At 43.5% G+C, this 14,412-nt stretch overlaps 1 protein-coding gene across 1 annotated transcript in view; it reads right to left on the reverse strand.

Moving 5' to 3' along the window:
- LOC120019831 (contactin-associated protein-like 2) overlaps nucleotides 1-14,412 on the reverse strand; it is a 58,552-nt gene that overhangs the window by 5,250 nt on the left and 38,890 nt on the right. Inside the window, exons 19-23 of the mRNA XM_038963245.1 lie at nucleotides 6,001-6,219; nucleotides 5,463-5,699; nucleotides 5,045-5,275; nucleotides 4,531-4,664; nucleotides 3,297-3,390 (exon numbers count right to left, since the gene is read on the reverse strand). Of these exons, the coding sequence (XP_038819173.1) occupies nucleotides 3,297-3,390; nucleotides 4,531-4,664; nucleotides 5,045-5,275; nucleotides 5,463-5,699; nucleotides 6,001-6,219 (915 nt within the window). The remainder of the gene's footprint in view (nucleotides 1-3,296; nucleotides 3,391-4,530; nucleotides 4,665-5,044; nucleotides 5,276-5,462; nucleotides 5,700-6,000; nucleotides 6,220-14,412) is intronic.

Here is a 14,412-nt window from a genome sequence, read left to right on the forward strand (position 1 = left end):
GTTTACCATAAGTTTCCCCAACACCTACATATTTACAGTGTAGTTACAGGTAGGTTGTTATTGAAAACACTATGCCACCTCAAGTTTGTCAAATACAGAAGAGTATTACCTGGTTGTCCTGTTGTCCTCCCTGAATGAAGTGGCGCTAACTCTGAGTCTGCCCCCACGGCACAGCCCCTCAATCCAGAGCAAAAGTCCTTGTCTTATACAGTGCTATCACTGCCTGCTGTATGCTTGTCTATGAGACATGCTTGTCTGTCTGCCTGTATGTTTGTCTGTCTGCCAGGAACATTTAACTCTGTATCTGCCCTGCTGCCTTTCTGCCTGCTAGTAGTCTGTTTATATTCTTGCCAATATGTATACCTGTCTGTCTGTCAGCCTGTCTGTGTATCTGCCAGGGTGTCTATGTGCCTGAAGCCTTGGTTAGCCAGCGAGCTCTGAATGTGAATGCACCCTAAGTGATTCAGCCCAGCTCCTTTCCCTTCCTTCTCTTCTCTTCCTTACAGCCAGACCAGGCAGGGAAAACATGATGATGTCATGGATCAGTGAGCTAATACATTCACAAACGGAACGAGGCTCGGAGAAAACCTGGATGTGAGTAAAGGATTACAGGATGGGGATCAGGACCGGGCCTTTGTGCTCCCTCCATCCCTGAGGATGATGTCAGAGATTGTTGTTAATTTATTAATCGAGTGCAGCAGCAAAGCACTCTGGGAAGTTGTAAGGCTTTACCAGCCAGGCACAATGGGTCATTCTACTGTTCTCAGAACAGGATCAGTGTACTGGTGTCTGACTCCTGCTAACACGGTGCTGCTCCCTCCCTTAGCGATAATCAAACACGCCATGCCATGCGCACATCACTTTATTCTGTTTTCTATTCTACCTTCCTCTATACTGACGATCTGTGTGCTGCAGTGGTGTGGTTCCTGATGGCCCTATGATCCACACTTTTTTACCCTGAGTTTATCTGAGTGGTGTGGGTGTACTATAGTAGGTGTACTATATCAGTCAGCAGTGGCGATTTTAGCCTGTAAATCTTGGTGGGGCACACTCCATTTTTTTTTTAGATGCATGACAGCAAAGCCACTACACAACGCTAAACAATACATTAATTGCACTATAACAATGACAAATGGTGCCCACAAACTGTTAGGGCCTACATAAAGCTGTCCCTATACCTGGCTATCAGTGGAGCCTTATTTGGCAGCGAAACAGTGAATTCAGCCTCATTTACTGCCTTTTTATGTGGCTGACTTGCTTAAACACATATGGTTTCTAGTGACAATTGAGATGTACAAACTATGGCATAAGGGAACGATGAGCGGATAAGAGGAAATCCGTAATTTCGATTAAGATATTAATGAGCGAGCTAAGACGGACATAGTCAATATGACTATTCAGCACTTTTGAAATGTACAACGACATAATTCAGAACATGAGACGTTCTTACATTATTCTCCCTGTACACCAAGTCAGAACCGTAGGATAAATAAATGGGGCATGTAAGCAGACAATGAAAGCTTTTACAATATTTGATGATGACATTTCTCTAAAACAGGCCATAGGCTACATGTGTACCACCAAGTCAGAACAGTTGGCTAAGGTATTATGGGGAAAGGGACCAAATTAGGGTGAGGTTACTAGCAGCTTACTACACAAAATACAGTTAGTATTACTTTCTTAGCTACATATCTCCCTGGCATATTACATAATTTATGCAGCAGCATACAAGACATTTTTGGCCTCTCCGTTGTTGTGCTGTGCTCACTTCAACAGGAGTCCTTCTTGTGGGAAAATTGTGTCATGAAACTTCTCTGGATTTTTGGTGCTTTCAAGACAACTGGGAACTCTGAAAAAAAAACAAGGTTGAATCATGACGTCAGTGATTTTCAGGTCGGAGCTCTCAAAAGAGGCCTAATTTCCCGACTTGGAATTCCGAGTTGGATGACCATTCAAAGTGTATTTTCCCAGTCGGAGCTCGTTTTATTCCAAGTTCCAAGATTTCACAGTTCGGAGTTTCCAGTTGTTTTGAATGCGGCAGAAGACATGCTGGATTGTTAGCATGGCCAATGAATTCCCATGGTGTTACGTGTGAATGTTTATCCTTTTAAGCTTGGAAAAGAGAACCTTAAACCCAGACTTGGACCACACACCCTCTCCACCGAATAGCAGACAGGGGAAGAAAAATAGTGATTGCTTTGCAAAGCTTGCAGTGATTCCTTCCAAACCACTCATTGTTGAATTTGCGATCTCCAACTTGTAATGTTTATATCCAATGGCCGATGATCACCGATACGTTTTATCTATAATTTCTCTTCATATGACAAAGATTGAAAATTGTTTGCCAGTAGATTGTCGACATAATTCATGAAGATGACTGCTTGTCTGGCTTGCTAGCTAGGATTTTGAAAGTATGTTGTTGACATGATCAGTCCAATCAAAGCTACGGTAGATATAACGTGATTTGACGTAATTTTATCTGTGGCCAATAACCTTGAGCCTTCTTGAATGGGCACTTCTAATGTAAATCTATGGCAGCACCCAAGGGGGCTTGAACTTTGTAGCTCTCCCTGTAGATTTTGCGGTGACGTAGTGTCACCATGAGTGACAGAACACTGAGCCAATCACGGCAGAACTAGAGAAGATTACCAACCCCTACGCTCTATATTTTCGGCTGGCTGCCCCTCCACCACAGAAAGCACTGAGCTAGGCTGAAACACCTGCATTTTGGACCTGCCTTACTCAAGATAGCAAAAAAGAGACCATGTTCTTATGCAGCTTTTTCTTTTTCACATTGTTTTCAAACTGATATGTGACACGTATTTATGCCAAAATAACATGCAAAACAGGCACTGCCCCACTTGCCCTAAATGATGGGTCACCACTGTCAGTCAGACAAAGACAAAGGAAAGGCCTAGACAAGGCCTATTGTAACATTGCTCAATATGGGCACTCAGATGGATGTACATGTCTTTGTATCAACAAAGCAAGATTTTTCTGTCAAGGCAACATCACCATTACCAGATATATTGATGCCCTCTTTCCATATATGAATACACCTGGACAAAACAAGATCAATCACTCAGTGATGGATGAGCAACAAAAAATCTGGTTTTGTGTTTTTTCAGAAACACACAGAACCAAAGTCCAGATTTAATCACTCAGGGCCAAATTCAAAGAGATCAATGCAAGTAACTCTGACTTCCGTGTAAATAATACATTGATTCCACGCATGATACACAGCATTCCTTATATTTACACTCCAGTAGGAATACATGGATTATATCTGCACTTACCAAAGACTTTCCCCAGGAATATAGTTTTAACCAGGTTGAACTTGGTGTCAGAGCCAGCCGGCAGAGTGTAGCTGACTGGGGGGTAATGGTCCAACTGGAAAAGAACATCACGATATGGTCACGATATGGTCATGATATATTACAGTCAGTTATAAACCCAACAGCCGGCATTTTTATTTTTGTTAATTACTACCACCTAGTGGTGGATTTTAAACAGCATATGCCTGGAAATCCTAATTGATGCCAGTGTATAATGCATTAGCGAAACCCGAGAAACAAACAGAAATAAACTGTGCTAAAAAGCATAATGCACTATAAACCACTTCCACAGGAAAGGTGGGTCTGGTGTGTTGCAAAGAGCATAATGCAGTCTGAGAGGACACAGAACAAATATGTATTTTGGATTTAATGGTATCAGCAAATCCCTCTCACGAGAAGGGTGTCCTCCCTTCCTGATAGCAGAGCACTAGTGATCTACCTTTGAACTGCTTTATGAAAAGTGCTATATCTATAGTCTATGTAGCTATCAAACTGTATCAAGGCTGTAACGTAACAAAATGTGGAAAAAGTCAAGGGGTCTGAATACTTTCCGAATGCACCGGAGGAGAGGTGCATGCCAGCAGATGAGGAAATTTGGCTAGGATGGAATAAACTATATAGGAAAACCTTCAAAAGAGCAAATGTAAAGTAGGGGTGAAAAAGGCACTACACCCTTAGAAAAAAACTTGCTATCTAGAACCTAAAAGGGTACTTTGGCTAGCCCCATAGGAGAACCCTTTGAATAACCCCCTTTGGTTCCAAGTAGAACCCTTTTGGGATCCGTGTTGAACCCTTAGCACCCCCAGGGGTACGCGCAATGCTGTCGGGGGTACGCCAAATAAAAATGTGATTCACATTTTAAAAAGTTTAATTTAGTCTGAGAGGACTGTTGGATTTAATGACATCAGCAAATCTCTCACTGAGAGTGGTCCCACCCTGGGACTCAAGAGCATTAGAGTCCTACCTTTCAACTGCTTGATGAAAATGAAAATGTTTTTTAGATAAAACTACATCATTGTTGAGATTTTTACCTGCAGCCTAAAGTAGTCTGAGAGGGGAAATACATTTCATAACTTAGGCAAATCCCACTGTGTGATAGATCACCCTTTGTGGTAGTGGAACACTAGGGTCATCCTGGAACTGCAGCTGAAAAGTGCTCCATAGATAGATAAAGCAACGTCCTCATTATTATTACCTGCAGCCGTATGTTCCTCTCCTGCCTGGAGATGTTGATGTGGTGGGGCTGCCCATTGGCCATGTTGCGCTGGTCCAGGTCGATGGTGAACGGCTCCCTCAGGCCTCCCAGGCTGTAGCGGATCTGAAGTGTTCCTGACAGAGGGAGATGGAATGGCCAGTCAGTCCCAATGTGTATTAATCATATTCATATAGTTGTCCACCCATTATCTCACAGGCTTTGAAACATGGTTAGAGTATCAAACTCAAGTGGCAATTGTATTTTAAATTAAAATACTAAATTGACCATCACTCTTTCTTTCTGCTGTTTCAGTTATTCATGCATCTGCCTCGGACCATGCCCAACCTGTGTGTTGCACCATTTAATTAGCTATTGAGCTAATTCCCTGTACATTCTGCGTTTCTTTACTGGCTAAACCATTAACTTCACCGTCCAAGCCTTTCAAACTCTTCAAACGGATGGCCAGGATTGCTCTCACAAGCATTTTAAACCCTTTGAGCAGTTGCCCTCTCACCATTGTGTCTGAGCACCACAGCCAGGTAGTCCTGGGTCCTGGAGCTGATGTACACCAGGATGCTGGGGGCGTTGGAGGTGCTGAAGCTGAACACCAGCTCCTCCTGTGTCAGGTTGCCCTCCGTGGGTAGCAGGGGAGACAGGCTCTTCACATCCCTGATGGCTGGAAGGCCCCCCTCGGGAAGGAAGTCGTAACGAACTAGTGTTCCACTCTCGAAGTAGCCACCCACGTCTGATACACACAGGAGACACAAGTCAGCAATACAAAACATCAGCAGACGTTTGAGAAATTGACAAGCGAATCGATATTAGCCTCCCAAAAGCAAAGGGTAAAGTTAGAGTTGTAACACTGTGAAGTTGAAATAAAACGGACACATTTAGAGTTACCATTCTCTCACATGGCTGTGACTATATTTTACCTTCAGTGCAGAAGGGCCCGTCATACGCCGTCAAGGTGCAGTCGCATGAGTAACCGTTGTATTTCTCCATGCACTGGCCACCGTTTCTGCAGTGCTGCCCATAGCTGGTGCAGTGGCCAGAGCAGCCAGGCTTCACCCCCGGGGTGACCTTCGCCCTCTCCTCCAGGTCAAGGGTCACACCGTTCATCTTCAGGGCACGGATACATCCTAGGAATCCCCTTTGGCCACCCGATGCACCTGAAAGATAACGTTTATGACAAAAAGTCTTATTAGACATTTTGGTTTACAACAACTTTGATACCAAGTACACTTCTGATAAAAAAATTGTAAACTCAAGTTTTTTTAACTTGTTAGTTGTTGACTTGACATCCTAATAGCTTTTGACATTGTTTCTGTGTGTAATGTGTAAACTGTGTGGGCCTGTATAAGTCAGGTCCAAACACCATGAGCTGAGCACCAGTTGTCTTACAAACATAGACATATAAACCTGATCATCATTACCCTATGTGGTGGGAGGCAGGAAGGAAGGATGTCTTACCCACATAGAGTTGGCTGTAAAGCTCCAGGCGAGTGTGACCCTGTGGGGGTGCAGGGCGAACCTCCTTGAACTGCCCATCCAGCTGCAGCACAGCCTCCTTCACGTTGCGCTCAGCCACCACCCTGTGCCACTGGTCATCATTAAGAGGAGTGGATGACCTCACACTCAGCTCCACCAGACCGTTGCCCACATCAAAGGAAAAGGACACCACCGTGGCAGCTGGGCAGGAGAGGAAAGAGCGGAAGGCATCAGATAAGGTTTTGGGTGAGGCTGCCAAACAGGCTTTAGATCTTCAGAAGTGGGGACAAAGGGGATACGGATGCTTTGGGTGAGAAATGACTGAATTATGAGGTAGAAATCTGTCAAGGAGGTCATTTTTGAAGCAAAGATTAAGCTGGGGCTATACAGGAGATTTGAGAGACCTTGGTCTGTTTGGGAGTGGTTAAAAAGTTAACAAACATTTTTAGGGAAACTGAACTTCCACTTCAAGGTTATTATAGTTTTATGTTTTTATATTCGTTTTTATTTCTATTAGTTTTAAGATTTTTATTTGATTTTCAGTTTAGTTTCAGTTAGTTTTCAGATCTACTTGCTAGTTTTAGAAAACATTTATATTTCATGTTTATATTACCAATATGGGAAAAAATACATTTCAATATATTTAATGTCACGTAAAATATATTACAAATACATATAGATACATTTGCATGTAATGCCTGAAAATACTCCAGAAATGCATGGCTATGACATCTAGTCTACACAGAGTGGCCAAAGTGGTTCCTAATTTGACTTATTTGTATCTTTTACCCCTTTTTCGTGATATCCAATTGGTAGTTACAGTCTTGTCCCATCGCTGCAACTCCCCTACGGACTCAGGAGAGGCGAAGGTCAAGAGCCATGTATCCTCCGAAACACGAAGTCAGCCGCACCAATGTTTCAGAGGAAACACCATCCAGTTGGCACCCAGAGTCAGCTTGCAGGCACACGGCCCACCACAAAACCATGCATTTCTGTTCTTGTTCCCAAGAAAGCTAAGGTAACTGAACTAAATGACTATCGCCCCGTAGCAATCGCTTCAGTCATCATGAAGTGCTTTGAGAGACTAGTCAAGGATCATATCACCTCCACCTTACCTGATACCCTAGACTCACTCCAATTTGCTTACCACACCAATAGGTCCACATACGATGCAATCGCCATCACACTGCACACTGCCCTGTTCATTGACTACAGCTCAGCATTCAACACCATAGTACCCTCCAAACTCATCATTAACCTTGAGACCCTGGGTCTCGACCCTGCCATGTGCAACTGGGTTCTGGACTTCTTGACAGGCCTCCCCAGGTGGTGAAGGTAGGAAACAACATCTCCACTCCGCTGATTCTAAACACTGGGGCCCCACAAGGGTGCGTGCTCAGCCCCCTCCTGTACTCCCTGTTCACCCATGACTGCGTGGCCATGCACGCCTCCAACTCAATCATCAAATTTGCAGACGACACTACAGTGGTAGGCTTGATTACCAACAATGACGAGACAGCCTACAGGGAGCAGGTGAGGGCCCTCTGAGTGTGGTGTCAGGAAAATAACCTCTCACTCAATGTCAGCAAAACAAAAGAGATGATCATGGACTTCAGGAAACAGCAAAGGGAGCACCCCCTTATCCACATTGATGGGACAGCAGTTGAGAAGCTGGAAAGATTTAAGTTCCTCTGTGTACATATCACAGACAAACTGAAATGGTCCACACACACAGACAGTGTGGTGAAGAAGGCGCAACAGCGCCTCTTCAACCACAGGAGGCTGAAAAAATGTGGCTTGTCACCAAAAACCATCACTAACTTTTACAGATGCACAATTGAGAGCATCCTGTCGGGCTGTATCACCGCCTGGTACGGCAACTGTACCACCCACAACCGCAGAGCTCTCCAGAGGGTGGTGCGATCTGCACAACGCATCACCGGGGGCAAACTACCTGCCCTCCAGGACACCTACCACACCCGATGTCACAGGAAGGCAAAAAAGATCATCAAGGACAATAACCACCCGAGCCACTTCCTGTTCACTCCGCTTCCATCCAGAAGGCGAGGTCAGTACAGGTGCATCAAAGCTGGGACAGAGAGATTGAAAAACAGCTTCTATCTCAAGGCCATCAGATTGTTAAACAGCCACCACTTGCACAGAGAGGTGGCTGTCTACCTACAGACCTGATATGATTGGCCACTTTAATAAATGGAACACTAGTCACTTTAATAATGCCTCTTTTAGAATATTTACATATCTCGCATTACTCATTTCATACAGTTGAAGTCGGAAGTTTACATACACCTTAGCCAAATACATTTAAACTCAGTTTTTCCTGACATTTAATCCTAGTAAAAATTCCCTGTCTTAGGTCAGTTAGGATCACCACTTTATTTAAAAAATGTGAAATGTCAGAATAATAGTAGAGAATGATTTATTTCAGCTTTTAATTCTTTCATCACATTCCCAGTGGGTCAGAAGTTTACATACAGTCAATTAGTATTTGGTAGCATTGCCTTTAAATGGTTTAACTTGGGTCAAACGTTTCAGGTAGCCTTCCACAAGCTTCCCACAATAAGTTGGGTGAATTTTGGCCCATTCCTCCTGACAGAGCTGGTGTAACTGAGTCAGGTTTGTAGGCCTCCTTGCTCGCACACGCTTTTTCAGTTCTGCCCACACATTGTCTATGGGATTGAGGTCAGGGCTTTGTGATGGCCACTCCAACACCTTGACTTTGTTGTTCTTAAGCCGTTTTGGCACAACTTTGGAAGTATGCTTGGGGTCATTGTCCATTTGGAAGACCCATTTGCGACCCAGCTTTCACTTCCTGACTGATGTCTTGAGATGTTGCTTCAATATACCCACATAATGTCCATTCCTCATGATGCCATCTAGTTTGTGAAGTGCACCAGTCCCTCCTGCAGCAAAGCACCCCCACAACATGATGCTGCTACCTCTGTGCTTCACGGTTGGGATGGTGTTCTTCGGCTTGCAAGCCTCCCCTTTTCCTCCAAACATAACGATGGTCATTATGGCCAAACAGTTCTATTTTTGTTTCATCAGACCAGAGGACATTTCTCCAAAAAGTACAATCTTTGTCCCCATGTGCAGTTGCAAACCGTAGTCTGGCTTTTTTATGGCGGTTCTGGGAGCAGTGGCTTCTTCCTTGCTGAGTGACCTTTCAAGTTATGTCGATATAGGACTCGTTTTACTGTGGATATAGATACTTTTGTTCCTGTTTCCTCCAGCATCTTCACAAGGTCCTTTGCTGTTGTTCTGGGATTGATTTTCACTTTTCGCACCAAAGTACGTTCATCTCTAGGAGACAGAACGCGTCTCCTTCCTGAGCGGTATGACGGCTGCGTGGTCCTATGGTGTTTATACTTGCGTACTATTCTTTTTTTTTTTTTTTTCACCTGTCCTCGTTATTGTCGCCACCCCTCCAGGTGTCGCTCGTTTTCCCCAGTGTATTTATACCTGTGTTTCCTGTCTCTCTGTGCCAGTTCGTCTTGTACGTTTCCAAGTCAACCAGCGGTTTTCCCGTTCTGCTTTTAGCATTCTCCTTTTTATAGTCCTCCTGGTTTTGACCCTTGCCTGTTTCTGTACTTTGTACCCGCCTGCCTGACCATTCTGCCTGCCTTGACCATGAGCCTGTCTGCCATTCAGTACGTCCTGGACTCTGATCTGGTTTTGACCTTTTTTGCCTGTCCACGACCATTCTCTTGCCTACCTCTTTGGATTAATACACATTGTAAGACTCCAACCACCTGCATCTGGGTCTCACCTTGTGCCTTGATATTAGCGGTGTTATGGTGCATTCGTAACAAAGTGGAAATTTACCACGGATGGGAAAAATCCACTTGAACTGCCCTCCAACTCGTAATTACTAGTTAAATCAACCATGAATCAATCCCCTTGTGACAGGGGGAATGGAAGCTTGTTGTGTGCAACAGGGAGTGGCAATTGAATGCAAGATTAACAAAATGTTTTTTGTTACAACATTTCTAGCCTGTATATCTATGGGTAACAGGGTTGAAGTGTTATGCTCGACCCGCTCAGTTTTTCAACAAAACACCAGAAAATTGCCAAAAAGAGTAGAACCAGCTCACTTGCACTATGATTTGACTATTAGATATTCATTTCTCTTTTGAAATAAATATTTTAAAAGGAATACTGTAGTTTCACCATATTACAATGAGAGTTCAGTTCACAATGTTGACCTTAAAATGAGGAACAGGAAATAAATGACTTCACATTAAATAATCTTCAGAAATAACTTTGTAAAAGCAATAACTAGGGCTTTACAATGATGGTGAACATTTTTTTTTTTTTTTTTTTTAAGTTAGTGGGTTAAAATCTTCCTAGAAGTCAGAGGGTGCACGGAGGGATGTCAAAATGCCAAATGTTGGCACTTTAGCAAGTCTTTATTCATATTGAAAATAAGATTTATTGAATTATCCATGTGGTCTATATTAAAGGGCAATTCATTTAATATAAACAGGCTTTTAAAATTCAATATTGGTGCGCAATTTCTACTTAACATATCGAAAGGACTGCTTTTGTGGAACGACCCAGTACACGTTAAGTTTTGGATGTTGGTTGCAATGCTCTCGTCAGGTACGTTTGTTTATTTGCCATATGCACATGAAAGACATGGAGTTTCTACATGACCGATAATGTATCATGTTTGTGATCATTTATTTTTGTAGTCATTTAGTTAAGTGTCTATACAAAGTCTACACCCCTCTTGAATTTCTTCAAATTTTATTATGTTACATAGTGGGATTAAAATGTATTTAATTGTCATTTTTTTGTCAGTGATCTACACAAAATACTCTTATGTCAAAGTGGAAGACCTTGATTAAATACATTTTAGAAACACCTTTGGCAGCAATTACAGCTGTGAGTCTTCTTGGGTAAGTTTCTTATGAGCTATAGATAGCTGTATTGTCCATTTATTTATTTTTTTATGTCAAGCTCTGTCAAAGTGTTGAGGCAAGCTCTGTCAAGGTGTTGAGGGTCATGGCTAGACAGCCATTTTCAAGTCTTGCCATAGATTTTCAAGCAGATTTAAGTCAAAACTGTAACTTGTTCACTCAGGAGCATTCTCTGTCTTCTTGGTAAGCAACTCCAGTGTAGATTTGGCTTTGTTTCCTAGGTTATTGTCCTGAATTCCTCTCTTACACGGAACCCAAACCGGCTGCGCGCGTGCGCCATCGTGCATACATTTATTTTGTCCCCCTACACCAAACGCGATCACAACACGCAGGTTAAAATATCAAAACAAACTCTGAACCAATGACATTAATTTGGGGACAGGTCAAAAAGCATTTAACATTTATGGCAATTTAGCTAGTTAGCTTGCACTTGCTAGCTAATTTGTTCTATTCAGCTAGCTTGCTGTTGCTAGCTAATTTGTCCTGGGATATAAACATTAGGTTGTTCTTTTACCTGAAATGCAACAAGGCCCTCTACTCCGACAATTAATTCACACATAAAACGGTCAACCGAATCGTTTCTAGTCATCTCTCCTCCTTCCAGGCTTTTTCATCTTTGAACTTATATGGTGATTGGCATCTAAACGTTCATAGTATTACCACGACAACTGGCAACACAGTTAGTCTTTCAATCACCCACATGGGTATAACCAATTAGGAGATGGCACGTGGGTACCTGCTTCTATAAACCAATAAGGAGATGGGAGAGGCAGGACTTGCAGCGCGCAGATGCTCGTTGACACGCGCGAGCAGTGTGGGTGCAATAATTGAATAACATAGATTTCTAAATTTATTTTGCAACGCGAGCGGTGTAGTCAGGGTATTAGTGTCAGGTGTAAAGCAGACTGAAGCAGGTTTTCCTCTAGGATTTTGCCTGTGCTTAGCTCCATCCCATTTATTTTCACTGTCATTTAGGTCATTATTGAGTCACTACAATGTGGTTGATCCATCCTCAGTTTTCTTCCATCACAGCCATTGAACTCTGTAGCTGTTTTAAAATCCCCAATGGCCTCATGGTGACATTACTAAGCAGTTTCCCTCCTGCCCTGCAGCTCAGTTCAGAAGGATGACTGCATCTTTGATGTGTCTGGGTGGTTTAATACATCTTCCACAGCACAATTATTAACTTGACCATGGTTAAAGATATATTCAATGTCTCATTTGTTATTATTACCCATCTACCAATCACTGCTCTTCTTTGAGGCTTTCAAAAAGCTCCCTGGACTTTGTTGAATCTGTGCTTGAAATTCAATACTTGACTCAGGGACCTTACAGATGTATGTATGGGAGACAGAGGAAGGGTAGTCAATCAAAAATCATGTCAATCCCTATTATTTGACACAGAGTGAGTAACTTATTATGTGATTTGTTATGCCAAATTTTACTTCTGAACTCATTTAGGCTTGTCTAAACAAAGGGGGTGAATAGTTGTGCAATGACTATATTTTATACTGAACAAAAATGTAAACGCAACATGTAAAGTGTTGGTCCCATGTTTCATGAGCTGAAATAAAATATACATTTTCCATAAGCATAAAAAGCTTTTTTCTCTTAAATTTTGTGCACAAATTTGTTTACAACTCTGTTAGTGAGCATTTATCCCTTGCCAAGATAATCCATCCACCTGACAGGTGTGGCATATCAAGAAGCTGATTAAACAGCATGATCATTACACAGGTGCACCTTGTACTGGGGACAGTTTTGTCACACAACACAATGCCACACCGCCCAACCAAGCAAAAAGGCAGTAACTGCTCATAGCGTGGAACTGAGGAAAATTGCTTTTATTTACCTTGGTTTCACAGTAACTTTATGCAGTTACTGCTAACATGACCACAATTTTCTCTAAAACACAATGCAATAGAGGCAGGATACTTGTCCACATGATTAAGCATGTATTTAAGGTTACTAACCCCCGGTCCTGAGATTCATCATTACGCACACCTGGCACTTATCATTACGTACACCTGTGAATCATTATGCACACCTGGACTCCATTACCTTCATAATTTCCTCCCCTTTATATGTCACTCTCCAGTGGGTATTGTTCTTGTGTATCGGCGGTCTGCCTTATGTTAGTGTCGTGTTCTTGGTTTTGTTGTTTTATTAAAACGTGGCACCTGCTTCCGACTCACCGCCCCATCATTACAGATTAACACCTCACCTATGGGAAGCATCAGGGATTGTTTTTTTTTGTGTCAGTGTAAATGACGTCGGTCCGGGAGCCGCACAGGCTCTCCTGCCTCTGCCAGATTGCCAGGCTAGCCGGCTCGTCGGGCTTTCATGCATCAGCCGGTCTGTCAGGTTCCCGCGCCCCAGCCGGCTCGACAGGTTCCTGCGCCCCAGCCGGCTCGACAGGTTCCCGCGCCCCAGCTGGCTCGACAGGTTCCCGCGCTTTAGCAGGGGTGACTGGTCCGCTCCTGATCCCCGGGTTCGTCCCCTTTGTCGGCATCCTGCGGCTGGAGCTGCACGTCAGGGAGGGGGTACTGTCACGTATACTCCCTCTCTGGGCTCTAGGTCATCAGGCTGCTGATTATCCCGCACACCTGTCACCATCATCAAGCGCACCAGCGCCTCATGACACTCACCTGGCATCCATCACCTCCTTGATTATCTTCCCTATATCTGTCCCTCCCCTTGGTCCTTTCCTCAGGTGTTATTGACTCTGTTTGATGTCGGTGCGTTGTGTTTCGTGTTTATTGTTTTGTTTATTTATTAAAACACTCACTCGCTGTACTTGCTTCCCGACTCTCAGTGCACTTGTTACACATTAACTCATTTTTGACCAAATGAGCAGTTACTGCGTTTTTGCTTGGTACGGCAGCACAGATGTCTCAAGTTTCGAGGGAGTGTGCAATTTGCATGCTGACTGCAGGAATGTCCACCAGAGCTTTTGCCAGAGAATTGAATGCAGCGTGACACATATCCTTCGCATAGAGGCTGTTGATTGTGGCCTGTGGAATGTTGTCCCACTTCTCTTAAATGGCTGTGCCAAGCTGCTGGATATTGTCGGTAACTGGAACACGCTGTCGCACGCATAGATCCAGAGCATCCCAAACATGCTCAATGGGTGACATGTTTGAGTATGCAGGCCATGGAAGAACTGGGACATTTCCAGCTTCCAGGAATTGTGTACAGATCATTGCGATATGGGGCCATGCACTATCATGCTGAAACACGAGGTGATAGCAGGGGATGAATAGCACAACAATGGACCTTGTGATCCCGTCACGGTATTTCTGTGCATTCAAATTGCCATCGATAAAATGAAATTGTGTTCGTTGTCCATAGCTTATGCCTGCCCACACCAAAAAACCCTCGCCACCATGGGGCACTGTTCACAATGTTGACATCAGCAAACCGCTCGCCCACACGATACCATACACGCTGTCTG

Source organism: Salvelinus namaycush, chromosome 25 (assembly GCF_016432855.1).
Source record: "Salvelinus namaycush isolate Seneca chromosome 25, SaNama_1.0, whole genome shotgun sequence".
Classification (NCBI taxonomy): Eukaryota; Metazoa; Chordata; class Actinopteri; order Salmoniformes; family Salmonidae; genus Salvelinus; species Salvelinus namaycush.